Source organism: Natrix helvetica (genome assembly GCF_964273705.1).
Source record: "Natrix helvetica genome assembly, chromosome: 5".
Lineage (NCBI taxonomy): Eukaryota > Metazoa > Chordata > Lepidosauria > Squamata > Natricidae > Natrix > Natrix helvetica.
The window spans coordinates 58,432,625-58,452,589 of record NC_138551.1 but is presented as its reverse complement, the minus strand read 5'-3'; the positions used below and the strand labels follow the sequence as shown (position 1 = coordinate 58,452,589).

At 38.9% G+C, this 19,965-nt stretch overlaps 1 protein-coding gene across 1 annotated transcript in view; it reads right to left on the bottom strand.

Moving 5' to 3' along the window:
- The window catches only part of VWA2 (von Willebrand factor A domain containing 2), a 45,266-nt gene extending 25,301 nt beyond the window's left edge, over window positions 1–19,965 (bottom strand). Inside the window, exons 1-3 of the mRNA XM_081955223.1 lie at window positions 19,701–19,965; window positions 5,137–5,195; window positions 2,061–2,135 (exon numbers count right to left, since the gene is read on the bottom strand). Of these exons, the coding sequence (XP_081811349.1) occupies window positions 2,061–2,135; window positions 5,137–5,194 (133 nt within the window). The 5' untranslated portion in view covers window position 5,195; window positions 19,701–19,965. The remainder of the gene's footprint in view (window positions 1–2,060; window positions 2,136–5,136; window positions 5,196–19,700) is intronic.

Below are 19,965 nucleotides of genomic sequence, written 5' to 3'. Positions count from 1 at the left end.
CATTCCCACCCTACTCCTGGGGAAGGATACCGTAAAATCCCCATTCTCTCCCCACTCCTGGGGGAAGGATATTACAAAATCTCCATTCCCATCCCACTCAGGGGCCGGCCAAAGGTGGTATTTGCTGGTTCTCCGAACTACTCAAAATTTCCGCTAACAGTTCTCCAGAACCTGTCAGAACCTGCTGAATTTCACCCCTGATCTATGTAATACTGTTCCTGTATCAGTTTCATAGACTCCCTAGGTTGATAGGTGTAATTCAAGATGCTGGCCTTTATCTTTAAAATCCTATATGGCACAGGATGAGGTCACCTGTTTTGACTGTTTCTATCCCATCAGATCTTACAGAGTGGATATGTCGTGGCTACTATAGGCAAAACAGTGTCACCTGATGGGTCCCAGAAAGTATGATTCCTCCATTATAGTGCCTGCCCTATGGAACAGCTTCTCCCGTCTAAATACAGGTTTACTTTATTGATCTTTCACATAGTTAAATAAGGTCATCCCCCAGTCCTTAAGGTCACAATGTTTTTAAGGTGGGTCTGCTATGGGCAATGTGAATGGTAGCTTTTGTGGTTTTACTGAGTAACAATATAGCTTTATTTGGTTTATTTTAGATACTTTGTTTTTATTTTGTTTGCTGCCTAGGGTTTCTTGGCTAGATTTATTTATTTGACTTGTACACCACACATCTCGCCTAGATGGATGGTCATATAAACTGGATAAATAAAATAAACAAATGAAAATACAAACAGAAACAATCTCTTCTGGACAACACATCATTATCTTTAGAATTCAAGAGACAAACTATTTTGTGATTGTATATATTTCTCCTCAAAAGTAAAATAAGAGAATTGGACTGCATAAAATGTGAAACAGGAATTTATAAATGTAAAAAATAACTCCTTCATGCCCAAGGGAGGACGTATTTAATGTCCTGGAAATTGACCTGATGGATCACATTCTGATTACCACTAGGTGTTGGAGCTGAACATTTTAAAGTGTTCAGGAATAAGTCTAGTGCTTTTTAAAGTTGTTGCTTTTTTCTTGGACCTACTGCTTTAAAGAAGTGGCCCACAGGATTTTCTTAGAACCAAGCCCTACTGTATATTGATGAAACACAAAATAGGTAATTTAAGAAGCAGTTGCAAAGGAGAAAGAATAATTTGTAATAATAGGAAATAATTAAATATGTATGGTTTTTTAGTGAAAAGGATAGTACAAATACCATATTTTTCGGAGTATAAGATGCACCGAAGTATAAGATGCACCAAGGTTTTGAAGAGGCAAATTAAAAAAAAGTAGGTAGGTAGATAGAGGGAGATAGAGATAGAAATACAGTAGGTAGGTAGGGAGAGAGAGAGAGTAGGTAGTAGGTAGATAGAGAGATAGAGCGAGAGAAATATAGTAGGTAGGTAGGGAGAGAGACAAAGTAGGTAGGTAGTTGTTTCCAGGTGTATTTATCCATGTGCTGGAGAAGGAAATCACTGACAACCTGCAGCACCTAAGACTTGTTTCTGCTGGCACAGCACTTGATCAATGTAATTCTCATCAATCACTCTAACTAAAGAGCTTTCCGAAAGGGGGGAAAAAGTTTTTGCACTCTGCAAACCTCCCCAAAATGGACCATTTTCACGAAAACGGCACTGTTTTTTTCAAATAAAAGGCACGAATAGCATTGGGGGGTGGGCTTGCAGAGTGCTCCTGGGGGGCGGGGGGAGAGCAAAAATTGGCCCATTTTTCGCAAAAATAGGCTGTCAAAAAAAATTAAATGCATAGCCTTATGTAGGCTTATAGAGTGCTGCTGGGGCGGGAGGGGGCACAAAAAATGGCCCATTTTTTGCTCATTTCTGCCCTCCCCAGCTCCCAGGAGCTTTCTAAAAGCTTCCATAAGGCTAGACACGGCCATTTTGGTGAAGGGGCGAGGCTTCAGGAGGCAAACAAATGCTGTATTCGATGTATAAGACACGCCCAGATTTTCAGCCTCTTTTTTGAGGAAAAAAGGTACATCTTATACTCTGAAAAATATGGTAACTACTGTATACGAATGAAATACTTACATTGGGAAGTGGCTGAAATCTTCTCAATTATTTCTTGACTGACTTGTAGCTCTTGGATACTCCATGATAGAAATACTGCAACATTAAATAACAATTGAAACTGTAAATGCTTACCAACATACTTCAAGGAAATCATGTCATACCATTCTTTTCAAATGTCTGCCACAAATCATGACATCAGTCTGGGGATTGAACCTCTTTGTAACATTAAAGATATTAACACCATTATTCACAACACTAAAAACCTCTTTTCTAAATTCCAGAAAAGCTAAAGACTTCAATTTGATTCTACAAAAGAGAACACAGCTAAAAAAGAATGCAGCTTGTTATGTAGCCTGTACATTAATCAGCAACAAAAATTAGAAATTGAACTGAAAGATCTGATTTATATGCACTACACCTGGGATGGCGAACCTATGGCACACATGCCACAGGTGGCACACGGATCCATTTGTCAGGGCATGAAAGGCGCATGGCCAGCTGAGTTCAGCCTTTTTTAAAGAGGCTTTTTAGGGGCCTGGGGAGGGCAAAAACAGCCTCCTCTGCCCTCCCCGGAGGCCCTCCGGAGGCTTCAGGAGCTTCCCTGAAGTCTCCGGAGTGCAAAAAACCAGCCCTACAGGCAAACTGGAAGTTTGGGAACGGACTTCTGGTTTGGTCGTAGGGCTGTTTTTAGTCCTCTGGAGCCTTCAGGAAAGTCTCCTGAAGGTCCCTGAAGGCTCCGGAGGACTAAAAACAGCCCTACGAGCAAACCTGAAGGCTCCAGAGAGGTTAAACCGGCCCTGCAAGCAAACCGCAAGTCCGTTCCCAAACTTCCGGTTGCCCATAGGGTCAGTTTTTTGCGCTCCGGAAGCTTTAGGGAATCTCCTGAAGTCTCTGGAGGGCCTCCGGGGGCGCAAGGGCGCCGGTTTTCACCCTTCCCAGGCTCCTATAAAGCCTCTGGAGCCTGGGGAGGGTGAAAAAAGCATGCAAAAAATGGGGGGAGCACCTGTCATGCGCATATGCACGCTGGGGGGGTTGCGCATTATGGGTGCGGCATGCCCATGCACAACCCCCTTGTGCTCTTCCGCTTATGGCGAGAGAGCCAAAAAAGGTTCGCCATCGCTGCACTACACCATTATATAACTACAATCAATCATTTCACAGCAGTTATTATATGTTTGTAACAGTTTTAACTGTTCTACTCTTGATTAGATACAAGAGTAGATATTGCATTATCATAGTACCTAGGTAAGTGTCTCTGAATGATAGGCTGAGTGTAAAAAATGTCCTACGCTTTAGAATTAACAAAATGCTTGCATGATTGTTCAATGGTGCTTGCTTTAGGGATCGGTTGGTTGAACTGAGACTAAGTTTCTGGTCTCTCTCTTTATCACTGCTCTTTCTTCTGTGATAAAATGGGAAGTGGAAAAACTGGTTTTATTGTCTTTAGTGAATAAAGGGAATGAAGTCTTTAGTGAAAGTAAGAAAAAAATCAAGCTGGATCTATGCTATTGTGAACATGTACAGTTGCTGACACAGGGTTTATAGCGGCGATAGTATTTGTCTACTACCCTAATATTGTGTTTAAGTTGAAAATTAGCAAGCAATTGACTCATACCTAACATAACTCTATGCATGCATTATTCATAATCACAGACGAAAGAAATAAAATCACATACAGCGATCAGGCAATAAAATAAATGGATACTCATTAAAAAATAATAAACCCTCATTCAAAATTAATGCTTCCTAACTGGGATTGCTACTGAACTATATTTTAGCTATTTTCATGGAGTTGTCAGTGAACCAATCTGCTAATAAAAAATGCACTACCCACACCGGGCACTTAGTGAGAAAGTTTTTGAGACAGGCCGCTAAACAAATTTATATGACCATCCAACTCACGCACAGTGATTGGGGGAGGTTTTTTTTACAACATTAAAATATCACCCATGGAACAGTCACTCCAGCAGTGACAACACACACCAACTACTTGATCAGTTCCGTATCAACCAGGGGTCCCCAAACCTGCTGACAAAACTACATCTTCACGAGAAAGTAACAAGATGGGGGCCAATCTTATCTCCAGCAGAATGATATTCCAAAGAATGGAAATCACAAGAGAAGGCTTGTTTCCTTGGTCCCACAAAATGTACCTTTTTACTACATGGAACCTGCAAGTTAAATTGCCTTCTTGTGCTCCTTCAAATAACCTAGCCCTAAGCAACTTTTTCCATTGCCAAACATGACATAAATACTGTGCATTATCATACGTTCCCTCTAACACAATGGACGATAACAAGTCAAACTTCACTAGGGTGAAGAGGAACAGAGAGAATGTTAAATAAATATTTAGGGGTAAAAAAGACTCTGTAAATTAGGATTCTTGTTGTTTCGAGGCCTTAAGCTTGTCACTTTGTAGGTACAAATCAAAGATTCTTTGTAGTCTATAAAAGTTTTTTCAAAATCAAGCATGATCAAAGATTGAGTTGAAAGACCCAACAGACTAAATTCTTTTTTCCACAGAGATAAATCTACTGTTAAGGGTGTCTTAAACTAGAGACTCACCCCAAAAAACTAGTTTTAGCCAGATTTTTCAATGGCAAATTCTCATACAATCTTCATCAGATATAAAACAACAAAGCACACAGTGCATGGCTTATTTTTTTAAAAAAACTTGAATTACACTCTATGTTTAAATCATAAGTGGAAAATTAATGACACTCAAACAAAACAGCCTAAGGTTTAAATATTTGGAAATCATCCAGTCTTTTATAATGTGGAGATAACAACCTCGAGACATTTCAGTCCATACCTGAAATCTTTGAAAACTGCAATGAATTTTGCCAAATCTAATGCGCATAGTTTTTTCATCTGATATCAAGTTACTGTATTTAGAGCAAAGATGTTGATTCTCTTGCTATGTTACAACATAGTTCATGGTAGATGCTAATTTTCAAGAACTAAGCATCCAGATTTATTCTCTGTAGATGCAGTCCTTCCTTCCCTACCCTGTCATAAACAGATGGGCATTGCATGCTATGCCACACACTATCATTTCATTCACTGCTGTCTAAAAGTAAAATTTAAAAATTACCTTGGGAAAACAGGAAAGTGCAAAGTGACTCAAAATGTAGGACGTTCATGAAGACCATACTGAAAAGGGAAAAGATATGTGTTACTATAAGTACTAACTCATTTTTGACTTTTTTTTATTTCTCATACTTTAATATCAAAGCAAATCTGAATTACAGTCATAGACTGTAAAGAGAATAGGGGACTTTAATATCCATTTGGTGAAAAATTTAAGCCTTCAACCAAAATGAAATTTCGGCAGAAATATTTAAACACAACAAAAGATGGGAGAGAAGAATGTTAAAAATAAATGGACCATTTTCAAAGGGTGATTTCTTGCAGGAATTTTATAACAGGAAGCAAAATGTACCTATTGGAAAATATTACAAAGGGGCATCCTGATAGTGCATTGATGACTTTAAAAAATCAATGCCATTTCTGCATATGGTAAAAGTCCTGGTAACACAGAAAAACACACGAGGATCAGTCGGTAAGAAGGTGAGAGGTAAGAGACTAAAGAGAGAATATATTTGAGTTTTTTAACATTTCCAGTTGCATCTGTCAACTACATGCAAAATATAGGATTTGAGAAGTTGAGACATTCTCACAACCACAATAGTATTTTGTACTCCTAACTTTAAGATAACTGGGCATAAATTGTGCTTTCCCAGTCTAAGTTTACTACAGATCAGGAAAAAGCTCAGAAAGAATTGTTGCCTTTACACAATTTAATGTGGGATGGGTTTTTTCCTCTCACAAAGCATCATTTATCAGCAAGAAAATGAACTACCAATTGTTCTATTTAATAAAAGTGGCTTGTAGTTGGTGAACTCTGGGTTTCCCCACCCAGAGCATGCAGCCTTATTCATTTGCTTGCTTGCCTGCCATAAAATTACCAACCTCTTCTGATCAATAGTTTATTATTTGGGGAGAAGGAACCAAAAAAAAAAAAAAACCTAAGCTACAACATAGGCTAATCAAGAAGAATTATATAGTACTCTTCTCCAGTTCAGAAGCCAATTCGTGAAGAACTGAAGTCATTAACTGTCTTGATGGAAAAGATGTTTGCTAAGCCTAGGCATTTCTGCAGACAGTAGAAGTCTGGCTAAAGAGATAGAATCACTGTTGGTTGGACAACTTGTTGGTTGGAAAAGTTTCGGGGCAGTTTGTAGAAAGTGGAGAAGACCAAATAAGCATTAGAAGTACAATCAAGCATTCTATAAGGCCATTCATGACTCTCTTTTGTCCAATAATAATTAAGAATTGATTTCTCTTCAAGTTTATCCTCTTTTGTATATGACGTTTTCACTCTGAAGTTTTTGAGCTTCAGAGCGAAAAGAGAAAGCTCAACACTACATTTAATTCCTTCTAAACAGATAAAAGGCACATACTCTTACATAAAATTCACTTTCCAAACGTATCCCTTTTCTGCAACTCAGGAAAGGCTTAGGAAGATCATAGGAAGATGCTTGCTGCCCAACCATCTCCACCAGCTAGGCTAGTTCAGAGGCCTGCATAACAGCCTTTTCTTCATTTCCCAACACAATATATAAACTGTTACTGGGAGGACAAAGGTACTTATTTTGAGTTATGTGCCAGAAAGGCATTTATATCCCACGATTTAGCACAGCTACCATACACAAATGGTACTGAAGTTAAGCCCCTGTCCTCACATGCACCGAAGTAAAACTTTCATCTTCCTAACAGCTGAAAAGGCTCAGCTTCATGAGATTTATAGTCTAACCCGTGTGTATGTGTGTGTGTTTGTTTGTGTGTGTGTTTGTGTGTGTGTGTGTGGGTGAGTGGGTGGTACCAGATTAGAGAAGGAATTTATATTCTCATAAAATGCAGAGTTTATAACAACTTTCTATTAAGCATTCTCTTTGCATTGCATCATTACTTGCTTTAGGATTGTTTAACTGAACAGCCATATAAACTTGTTATGAATAAATAATCTATCTACCCACAGTACGTGCATTTGTCTCAGAGGTATTAAGAAATACTTTCTTTTCTTCCCACAACAGGACAGAAAAAGTACTGGCATTGGCTCCATAATTCACCATACAAAAAGCAGTGACCAGCTGTACTTCTCTGAAAGGTTCTGCTATGAAGTTAGCTAAGACCAATCTCCAAAGAACACAACATTTTTCTAAAGTAAGGAGATGTACACAAAGACCTCCATTTAAATGTAGCCCTGGTAATCTATGGAAACCTTTATGTGTATATCTCTACAGACACCCTGATCCAAGCATTGGCATTGTATTGATGGAGATGCAACTGTAAAGTCATAGTGATATACCTTTACATTATGACATAAAGTTATCATGAAGTACTGTCATATTATGGCTTGACGGTGCTCCTGCTTCTTGTGGTATCAAGTGGTATTCTCTTTGCGATGTCTTTGTATGTCTTTGTAAAAGATACACATAGGTCATGATTAAACATGTTGAATCTATTATATTTGGCAAACCAAAAACAGCAGACGCTAATTTTCTCATTATTTATTTATTCATATTTGCATGCAATCTACTCAGTGTTCAGTGGCCACTAACTTGATTCATTTAAAAAAAAAATTAAAAAGTTAAATTAACCAATGAGCTATAAATAGAAAAACATGAATCAGTTTACAAAAAAATTGTTTTATGTTTCCTTATTTATAGCTCATCGGTCTGTGACGAAAGCGAATACCACGCTGTATAATTTGCAGGAAATGTTCTCCTTGACAGCATCTGGTTCCTGCTATTGCCCAATTAGCCATTGCTGAGCTAATGATGGGAATCATTAACAAAATTCCCGGATTTTTTAATCCCATGAAAGTAAGGCACTTGGTTGGAAAGATCCATTAGCAATTATATAGCCGGCAGATCCGCATCTCCACTGCAGAAGGTCTGTGGGCACATACATCCTGAATTTTTACCAGAGGTAAAGAGTAATAGGTGGCCTGTTTGTGCACATTGAACAGTCTGAGAACTAGTCTCAGGTCACGTATTATTGCTTTTTAAATCTATGAGTAACTTACAAACCTGTTCGTGCTCCTCTAAATAGCAGTGACATAAACACGCCTTTATCTAGCTGGCAAGCGCCCAAGTTTATTCTAGCAAAAACTTTCCATCTCCATTTAAATTGTGCATGGAAACTATCATCTTGTGACCAAGAAATAAGGCTGCTATGATTCAGAGGTGAACTGGGTGTTATGGCATTTATCATACCCCACCATCAATATTCAGGGCTTCGTTTTTGCTTTTAGGTGTAGTACTTTGTAGCACGTTTTAGTCATTCATCCTGAGATGGAAGATATAACATCTATGGATGGATATTTCTTGATGACAGTAGAACAGTTTCAAATACAGACATTCCTACTACACAGTAGTAATAGCTACAACATACATAAATGGAAGAGAAGTGAAGCTTGTATTAAATCAAACCACGACAACTAGCAGATTTAAGCCTTGTCTAAGTGTTGCTATTAAATCAAAGGGGTTATTATTTTAGGGATTGGAAGCATCACTTAATTTTTTTGGCAGAATGAGAGAAGCAATGATCAGGACAGAACGAAAAGGCCCACATTTTGGAGGGTGGGGAGGGAGAGAGGATTTTTTGGAAATAATTTTATAGCATTGTTTCTGGTTCTGTTAAAACTGTATTAATCCTACCATAAGGCTTAGATTGTAGGCAGTGAATGTTTATCTCAAAAGACATAATATGAACCCAAGATGCTTGTTTAGATCCAGTGACGTGCGGTGAGGTTTATGACTGGTGAGGCACTGACACAGTGCTGGGTTTCAAATATTTTTAGACTTGTGGACTTCAACTCCCAGAATTCCACAGCCAGGCATGCTCAGTTCCAATTTAAAGCGACAGCATTTGTTTTTCTCCTTTGCTCCTTCTTTCTTTTTCTTTTTCTTCTCCTTCCCCTCCTTCCTCCCTCTCTCCCTTCCTCCCCCTCTCAAACACACACACACACACAAACACACAGAAGTTGGATTGGACTATCTCTCCTACCCCTTCCCTCTCTCACTCACTCTCAAACAAACCCCCCCTCACACAAAAGTTGGATTGGATATCTTTTCCAGTGGCTTGAAAGCAGCTCCTCTGCCATCCCCCCCATTCCCCTGCTGCCTTTCCCAAACACCTCCACCATTGCAAATGCAGCCTGCTGTCTGGGTGGGAAATGCCTGGAACACAATAAAGCTCACCCACCACCTCCTGCTGGCAGGCTGGGGTGAGAGGAGAGGCAGAGAAGCCGGAGGGGAGCCGATCCGAGCCTTCCAAAAAAAAGAGGCTGGGGGGAAGTGTGTGTACTACAGCATGGCTCTTTGCCTGGCTTCCTGCCTCCTCCTGTGGTCTCCTCAGTGCTCGCTTGTGCTCTCCCTCCCCAAGTGTAGTTTGATTGCAGGCGGAGCCACATTGCCTTTTCAAACTTGTAATCAGTGAAGCTGGGCTAGATTTTTATATAGTTTTATCCAGCTGTGTGTGTGTGAGAGAGAAATGAATGGGGGCCTGGAGAGGAAGTCACTACATTTGGGGAGGGAGAGCACCAGTGAGGAGACCACAGGAGGAGGCAGGAAGCCAGGCAAAAAGCCATGCTGTAGCACACACACCGGCCCCACAACGTGGCTCTGCCTGCAATCAAACTACTCTTGGGGAGGGAGAGCACAAGCGAGCCAGGGTCCTTCCCTCCAGCCTTTGCCCAAAGCCCTGCACAGCACCAGGAGGATGAAGTTTGAATTCCTCCCCCTCCCTCCAACCCACACATACCTTTTCCAGCTTTTTTTAACAGTTAAGCAGAGTCATCCACGGTGAGGCAGTAACTAGCTCAGCTTTTTCCTTTTACTTTTTTTTTCATGATGACAGTGGTGAGGCTGTGCCTCACTTGCCTCACCTGACTGCACGTCACTGTTTAGATCTCACTAAGACATACGTTCCTTTAAAAAATGAGGTTCAAATGTAAAACAAATAAAGCTTACCTGTGTAAATGGAAACTCTAATTGTATATGGAAGCAATATTTGGCTATCTATTCTCCCTACCACTTCTGTACCCAATTACTCTTTAGAAACAATGTCCAGATTTACATAGGACAATGGCTGTTGTGAGTCTACATGTCATCCTAGACTTTCAATCACCCTCCTAGGAGTAAGCAATTGCTTAGTCAGAAACTCAGCATTTCCCTCTATTAGATACAGAAAAAGTTTGGTATTTTTATACTGATCAGAGAAATGTGTGGAAAGATGATGAGAAAGAAATGGAAAACTAAGACAGCTCCACAATATGAACTGCAGTGAAGAACAAACACCTGGTGAGTAGACTGGCTCTTTAAATCTATCTGGATAAAGAAAGAACAGGTCAGCACCTGTAAGTGCTTCAGTCAGCTGCTCCTCGTGAAGAGGTTTTGAGCACTGAAAGATAAAGCAACAGACATCTTGTTCAACTTGCTGTCAGTGTCTTTTTAAAGACAGATTCCATACTTTCTTTTCTAATTACATTTGGAAATTACATAGATTTAAAGAATACTTGCCACGGGAAAGTCGATTTGTTTTGAATTTTTTCTAAGACATAAAACAGATAAAGAATTGTAAAAATTGGATTCTGACTTCTGCTGGTGAAAATGGCAGTCTTTGAAATTGGACACTATTGCAAATTTTTCACCCGCAATTCCTCAGGAAGGCGGCTTTTTCTTCCTCCAGATTTAAGGAGAAAACCTGAAATTAATCCATCTGTCCTATGGACTGTCATTCATTGCTAGAAAGTAACAGAAATAGAGATTTCCCCAATGAACTGGTTTGAGTGAGTGACAAGGAGACTGGGTCTTCCATCAAGTGCACACCTGTGGTGCAGTCTAAATTTATGGACAGTAGAGCCGACTTTCATTTCTAATATACTTTTTGGAGTATACTTTTTTGGAGTATAATTTCCACTTCAATTAAAGGGAGGCTTTCTTCAGATAGGAATAAATCTTTTTCTTTGCGATTTTCATTATTTCTGGGACCATAATATTTTGAAACGGCCGAGATGTTTGCGGATTTTTGCTTGCCTCACAAAAAATTGAGAACTAAAAAGATTTACTTACCTGATTATGTTTAAATAATGAGTTTCTGGTGATGTTGAATGGAAAATGGCGTAATGGAGTAGTTTTTGATTATCTAAATAAGGGGTGATTATTTTTGGTTATATTTAATAGTTTTCATTTGTTTTTTCATTGTTTAATTGTTAAGAGTATGACTTCTGAGGGAAGAGTTTTGGGATCTCCCACCTTCCACTTTGTGGTTATAAGCCAGAGGTGTCAAATTAGTGGCCCGCAGGCTGGATGTTCTACATGCAGACCACCCCCACCCCCAGCTCTGCGAAGGGAAAAAAACATCATGATACATCACGCAACAACAATGTGATGTGGCGAGTTTGACACCCATGTTATAAGCAATTGCTATGCTAAATTCATCAGAAGTTGGCCAGTGATCCAGTATGTTTTCTGCTTATCTGTAACTTAGGTGACTTTCTGAAGCTGCAGGAACAGGGAGACAATTAGACTGATTTTTATGCAACAAGGGTTGGAGAACAAAGTTGATCCAATGCTTTGTTCTTTTTTAGAAATGCACTGATAATCAAAGGCACTGAAGATCGCAGCAAAAATGTGAGAATCAAAAATCTCAACTAATTAGCAACAAAGGACAGTATGAATCCAGTTAGACACCAACATATATTCTCTCCTTCAGGAACATGAAATATTGCCAATTAAAAGAAAATGGAAAGATTGAGTCTTGACAACCTCCAGCTCTGATGTTATATCAAAACACATGACTCTGAAAATACACCAAATAAGGACAATTGTGCCCGAAGCATTGGAAGCAGATCTATTTAATTAATCAAGAAGCTTTTTAAATGGAAATGCCAAGTTTATGTCTTGAAAGTTCATTACACATAACACATTTTACTCATTACAGCATATATTTCTAAAAACAGCATATAAATGTCACCCTTTTGCAATAGTATGGAACTGTGGAGTCCTTGGTTGTTTTCTCTTTCTTGTTTTCTTGCAAACATTTCATTACCCAATTAGGTAACATCATCAGTGTCAGATGAGAGTAGGTTTTGCTTGGTGTTCATATATATTGGAATGTTTTGCCGTGGTTACTTTCTGCATTTTTAACAATATCCCCATCCAGCTTATAACCTTGGGATATAATCCAAACACTTAATTCTTATTTATTCACACTCTTTTGGCTAAAGGCAAAAGACTTATTTAAGCATTCTTGTGTAAATAGATAGATCAGTGTGTATAACCATAAACTCTAGAGGGAGATGAATCAGACAGGCTTAAGTCTGCTTTGGTTGACATGTTCTAACCTTCAAAAGTCAAGCTTATATGGTTCAGACAGAATTGTTCTAGAATCAACCTCCAATGCCAGAGCAATTTTGTAATGCTCTGTCCCAAACTGCCTTGAGCTGAAAACACATTAATTCCATAGATCCAATAAGATCTACTTTTGCCCATATATGAACTACTACTTAACATGCTCAAAGTCATCATTTTATTATTTTTAAAAATATCTGAATGTGGCCTAAAAAACCTTGAAAAAATATCTGAATGTGGCCTAAAAGTTTTCTCGTCATCAAAAACTGAGGTATGATCCTCCCAAGAGGAGACAATTCTTGATATTTCTAACATTATTTGCTTCCGCGGGTCAATTATTAAGGCAGATAATGTCAAATGGTTTGACATATTCACCATGTGAGAAGATAAATAAGGGATCCAGATAAACTATCAAAACAGAAAACAAAATGCAGTGTGATTTCAAGCATTTAAAAGGAAATGTTTGATTATATTTACCCGATAATATGCATTGGTTTGCTTCGTAATATCAGCTACCTGATGTTCTGAGTGTATCACAAAATTTTCAAAAACTCTGGAAATTTACTGAACAACATATTAACCTAATTTAAGACTTAGACTTAAGATAATTTTGATATCAGCATGAAAGTATTGTTTTGACTCTTGTGAACCTGAAACCAAACAAATGTATTTTGAGGGTGTGAAAGGAAACAAATGTTTTGTTCTTAGCTACTTCATGTAGAGAAGTTCTGACTGTTCCAAACTCTATGACTGGGTTTTTGTTTTTACTTATGCCTGAGCTGTTTTTGTTTCAAACTCTCCCCATCCTAGGCAGCAGAGAACAATCATCTCCCTGTGGATTAAAAGAGGTAAAGTCTAAGACCATGGCCAACTCGCCACAGCCAACTTAACACAGCCAATTTGCTGTGAAACAATTCAATGCTATCTTAATCGTTTCGTTTAGTTACTTTTATTATTGGTGACCATATTTTCATCAAAATCATTGTAACTCATGTATTTCTGGATTGACTTTTCTTATTTTATTATTATTGGCCACTTTTCCATTGAAATAATTCAACTTTTGTATTTGTTGAATTATCCTGAGGCCAGTTGTCCCATTCCAGAAGGGTTATGGAGGGTTCAGAAAAAAGAAATAATTAAGCATGTGGCCCAACAGAAGAAGGCTACTTTCAACTGTAGGGTTGTAGCTTTCCTGGTTACTAATGCTTTTTTAAAACCAAAAAATTAATATTGCTATGAGAAAGTTAGAGTTCAGTAAGGTAGGTTGGTGGGATACATGAATATTTTCTTGTTCTCCATTTTATAGCCTGGCAAGGCAAAGGAGCGCATACACTTACTTTGCACAGAAATGGTGCAGGTGAAGTTGGACAACTGCTTTAAACTCAATGTAAATTGTTCTAAACTTGACTGTAAAAAATACAGTTTCTGTAATAGAGTTGTCAAAGTCTGGAATGCTCTACCTCAGCGATGGCGAACCTTTTTTGGTTCGCGTGCCACAAGGTGGGGAGCACAGGGGGGTCGTGTGCAGGTGTGCCGCACCCATAATGCAATGCATGACCCCCCAGTGCGCATGCGCACACAATGCACGACCCCCCCCATTTTTACATGCTTTTTTCGCCCTCCCCAGGCTCCAGAGGCTTTATAGGAGTCTGGGGAGGGCGAAAAGAGCATCCCCCGCCCCCCGGAGGCCCTCCGGAGGCTTCAGGGACAATCCGGAGGCTTCCCTGAAGCCTTCGGAGCGCTTAAAACCACCCTCCGAGCAAACCAGAAGTGACTTCCGGTTTGCTCGGAGGGTCGTTTTAAGCGCTCCAAAGGCATCAGGGAAGCCTCCGGACGGTCCCTGAAGCCTTCAGAGTGCTTAAAACCACCCTCCGAGCAACCCGGAAGTCACTTCCGGTTTGCTCTGAGGGTGGTTTTAAGCGTTCCGAAGGCTTCAGGGAAGCCTCCAGACAGTCCCTGAAGCCTCCGGGGGGGGGAGGCTCTTTTCGCCCTCCCCAGGCTCCAGAGGCTTTATAGGCAAAAAATAGCTTTTAAAAAGGTGAACTCAGGTGGCCAACGCGCGCATGCGCGCTGGCCAGCTAACAGGGCAGCGCCTCGCGTGCCCTGACAAATGGCTCCACGTGCCACTTGTGGCACGCGTGCCATAGGTTCGCCATCACTGCTCTACCTTATCCAGTTGTCTCAGTTACAAATTTTCACAGTTTCCGTTGCAAATTGACTTATGTGGGTCTTACTTCATACTTAAGTGGTCAGTAGAGGGAGCGTGCATAAGTGCACTAACGTGCCTAATGTCCCTGTCATTGTATTTTTATTCTCTTGTTCTTGTTCTCATTTATGTTTGACAAATTCCAATAAATAAATATCAATAATTCTAGCACAACACTGATTTGTCTTGTTAAAGCTCAGTTTTAATGTTCATGCATTAATGCGATTAAGGAAGCACTGATAGCTCTTCTTTTCTTTTCTTCTTTCTTTTTTCTTTTTTGGTAAGAAGTCAGTCACCTGATTTGCAGGCAAGAATAAACAAGGTAGTTGATTTTGAAGAGCATATCCACTAATTGAAAGGAATGCAAGAGTTTTGTCAGTCTTTGTACTGCAATCTGTTGCACAATTAATTCAGAGGGCTTATTTAAGGAAATTCTAAGAATGTCTATCTGTTACTTATGTTGAGGGAGGGCTTGGTGATTTTGGGGGGGGGGGAGGATGTTTATATAAACAGAATTTTCATTTAGTAAATTGTGTTCATTTTATTTCCTATGCTGATTTATTTTTATGTTTTCAGAAGTGTTTTTAAAATTATGCTCTGGGCCATATTTTTTTTGCATTTTGGGTGATAAGTAATATTTAGTATGGAGTCCATCCATCTTACCTATCCTTATGGTCTTGGGATGGAAAACAAGGAAGTACCAACTGATAGCAAGATCTTATTGTTTCCTGAATTCTCATCAGAGTATTAAGGAACACTATTAAATAAGGATATTACTTGCTTTACTGTGTAAAGCAAGTGTAAGCACTCCTTTGCCTTACTAGGCTGTAAAACGGAGGACAAGAATATACTCATGTATCCCACCAACCTACCTTACTTAGCAGGCCTGGCTAAATGGTACAGTGTATGGGCCTGGATTATGACACACTGATGAAGTTACACAGGTAATAGAGGTAATATAGTCATACACCGTGTTCCTTATTAAGGACAATTACAAATCTATATGCACCAAGCCAATCTCACAAAAAGTCCAACATATTTGCTTTTCCAGGGAGTCTTTTTAATGATTGACTATGAACTGACACAGCGTATCGAAGACCAGCATTGGAAGTCCAACTTGAGTTGTCTGCTCTGCCAAAATTTATTCTTCTGTTTAGTCAAGCCCCTTTTACAAACAAGTGAGATATTTCCATAATGTAAGGATCTCCAAATTGCGAAGAGCACTAACTTTGGCATGCTTCAACACTTTCTCCTACAGCAATTTTGGGAGATCAATCTAAGAGAGTTTTGCTATGAGCGAAGGTTGTGTCCCTGCAAAGAAGTCATTGAAATTACAGGTCAGGCCCAGTTATAACGTATCCTTTAGAAAGATTCAAACACCTGCCTTGTAACTCCTTACGTGGTAAAACAACTGGGAAATTCTGATCTCTTTTATGTATAGTTATTAAATCAACACGATTCACTCTCCTTGAACACAGCTGTATTTTGTTATGCTATTTGTAAAATTGGACACACTTTGATCACCCATCAGTGAACCCACTACAATTATTCAACGAAATTAAATGCCATCTTCAGTGTACATCATACATAAGAAAACTATTAAAATAAAACAAAAGCACACTTCCTTCACATTCTATACAATTGAATCGAAAACCCCTGATACTGCATTAATATTACACTCTGAGGTAGAATTCAATATAGTTACTGCTTTGGTATAGAAGCTGTTTTTCAGCCTATTTGTCCTTGTTTTTATTGTCCTGGGCCATCTGCCAGATGGTAATAATTCAAAAAAAGGGTGTCTGAGATGAGATGGATCTTTAAGAATGTTTTGAACTTTCTTAAGGCAGCGGAGCTATAAAGCTCTTCCAAAGACGGGAGAGGGCAACCAATGATCTTCTAGGCAATGATGTTAACCCTCTGGAGTGTTGTCCTATCTGCCACTGTGGAATTAGCAAACCATACACAGGTGCAGTAAACTAAAATACTCTCTATAGTGCAGTGGTAGAAGGTCACCAGTTTTTTGTTCAGTTGTTGTTTCCTGAGAAGTCTCAGGTAGTATAATCTCTGCTGGGTCCTTTTAGCCAGGGGTGAAATGTGAGCGCCCCAGGTCAGGTCCTCTTTTATGATAACACCCAAAATTTAAAACTGGCCACTTGCTCCACTTAGTCTCCATTGATAACCAAGGGCTGGATGTCTGATCTATTCTGTCTATAGTCCACTATAAGGTCTTACCGGTGTTAAGGACCAGGTCATTGTCTCTACACCACGAAAGCAACATAAAGATTAATGATAGATAACCTAATGATATAATATTAGTCATATTAAAGCATAATTTATGACTTATCATAGCTTATTATCTGAGACTAATCATATTGTGTTCTAATTAATAAACCATGGTTAAAATAAACTAACTGAGTGTATGAATCCAATTACAGTAACATGTTTTTGAAATAGTAATACACATTATGAAAATAGAAATGCTGAGAAATAATAAAAAGCAAGGACAGATTCATATCACCATGCATGTAGTTTGAAATCTAAATGAGATAACATTTTAGTTATCCATCCATCCATTAGATTCCAGCCATTATCTTCCAAGGTACCACTCTAGCCTGTCATTCAAAAGTCAGTTATGATCCTTAGTCCAGGAAGTTACAGATGATTTAAGATGAATCTGAGATTATGGGCACATCAGGCATCTATTCTAACATTGCCTTTTATGTCACTGCGTTAATTTGTTTGTCAACTTGAGCTTATATTCTGAGTTATACTGTAGAAATGTTTTCTTATCTGACAATGATTAATGCACATGTCTCATAATACGTCACACATTCTTTTACTTTTCCTTCTGATCTTCCGTTCGCCTGCCGAAGGAGGTGGGCAACATAGCTCTGCCAAAATGTAAGGTTTAGATAGTAAGATTTGTATTTTATTTTATTTCATATTAAAGTTGTTCATTAGAATATGTTCTCGGGTTTTTATTTTCTGCTTATCTGGAGATATGCTGCTCGGAAGGCCGACGATTCACACCTCGTTACAATGCTTTACACACCTCACATTTTACACAAAGCTTTTTATTTTTGTCTAACCTGGTTTGATTCAACAAGAAAAGTGGCTGTGTTGCTTTGGGCAGTATTAGGAAACTTTAGCAAAGCAGATGAGCTCACATAAGTGATAGGATCAGGCAATGATTACATATATGGTAGGGCATCTATTTTATTAAGGTCTTAAGCATATACAGTAGATCTTTTTTTCTTCATAGCTCAGAGGCAGCTATCTGCTAAGTGTGATGCACAGAGAAGAAACTAGGACTCAAGTCACAGCTTAGTTAAACTATTGTTAAATAAGTGACTGATAATGATAATAATGTAATAATTTGTATTGACATGATAAAAGGGAAATTGGATATAAATTGCAAACAATGATTAAGAAAAGAGGTCTAAAATTTTGCTATTAAACATAATTAATTTTTATTTTCAATGTGTTATAAAGGTTATCCACGGCACTATGTGGATTTGTTTTAAATGTTGGAATGTTTGTTATAAAGGGATGTTAAAACAACTATAGTCATATGAAGGATGAGGTATGATGATAGTAATATATATAAATATATGTGATGGAAAATATATAACTTGATATGAATCATAGGTGATGACTGTGGAAGGGATGCACGAAAGTTCTTTGTAACCAATTGACACACTTTCTACAATTTGTAATGGAAGATGATTTTTAAGGTGTTTGTGTTTATTCAAAAAATAAAAATTTTATTTAAAAAATAGTCACAGCTGAGTGCAAACAAATCCTCTCCAACTTTTGAACTGCTGGCACAAAAAAGAAATCACTTGGAAATCACTTGCAAGTTGTTATTGCCATTTGTATACACAATATTGTGCTTTTGAACTGAAAGGAACATCGTTCTCTTCAGTTCAGTTCTCAAAAATATGTGGCTAGTTATGCCTGCTTATTTGAGAAGAAAGTCAAAAGTCACAGTTAGTTATTATTCAAAACAAAATTCCAAGTTCTCTAAAACTCTCTTTACGCTGAACAGCCTAGATATGAACATCTTATATATGTACATAAATATGCAAATACAGGGACAGAATAAAACATGTTAGGATTGGCACCACAACTAGGATTTAGATTCCAACATAATCCCTATTTTTTTTTCTTTTTCTTTGTTTAACATGTGGTCTGAAAAAGACTTCTGGTCTAAAAATGAGACCTCTTACAATCTTAGGATCTTTTAGCAAGGTTCATATAGAAAAAAATATATTTGTCATATGATCTGGACAACCAATGTGCAATAAGATTCAGTTTATAACTATTCCAGTCACAAGAATTAAAAAAGAAAGAAAAAAGAAAATTGAGTTTAGAGTCAGAGTGGGGACAGAAGGCTAAAATTCCAAAATTTAGGTCACCAATTTACATTAGCCCCTTTCAACCTGGTGTACAAGACTATAACTCCCACACTAAATTGAGAATGATAGGGTGTGGGGTCCAATACTTCTAGGATTGTAGGGTTATGAAACCTTGCATCAGACACTTGCTTCCAAAATATTGCGCAATGCATTTTCCAGGATTAAAATGCTAGGATGCCAAACTCGTTTAATAACAGTGCTGTTTAATTCAAACCCTCTGTGTGCAGGACAACTTTGCCAAATATTGGAAATACGGGTTACAAGAGGAAATAAAGAAAGTAATTTCTTCTTCGTCGCTGCTCGTACTGCAAAAACGAGCCCCCGGAAAACATTTTAATTCATAATCGGATTACCGTCAAATCTGCCAAATGCCTCCCTCCCCCAAATCCCTCAATTCCGCTGATCTACAGCTACACCGAGAAGAACAGAGGGAGCGAGATGGGGAGCTTGCCCGATTCTAGGAGTCTGTTTTAAGCCTTCGCCCAAGGCTCCCTTCTTCGGATCGGAACGATCCCCCGTGGAGCAACTTTTCGCCTCTCGATCCTTCATCCGCCGCTACTTTTGTTTGCAAGGACCAAAGAGGTTTGCAAGGATGAAAGAGGTTAAAACTTACCTGTCCCCTTGTTTCCAGAAACTTATTGGCTGAAGTCCATCAAACGTGCAAAGTAAACTTGCCAGGAGGAAAAAGCAAAGCGCTGGCCGCACTTAGCATCGGGGTTTCCCTTACACCGACCCCCTCTTTTCTGTGAACCAAGGAGCGCTGTGCTCCGCAAGGTTTATTTGCCGCAATAAAACAGTCCGCGGGGCAGATGGTTATACTCTCCCCCCCAGGCACACTGAGAACTGCTGCTGTATTCCCTTCTGCAGCACTCTTAACA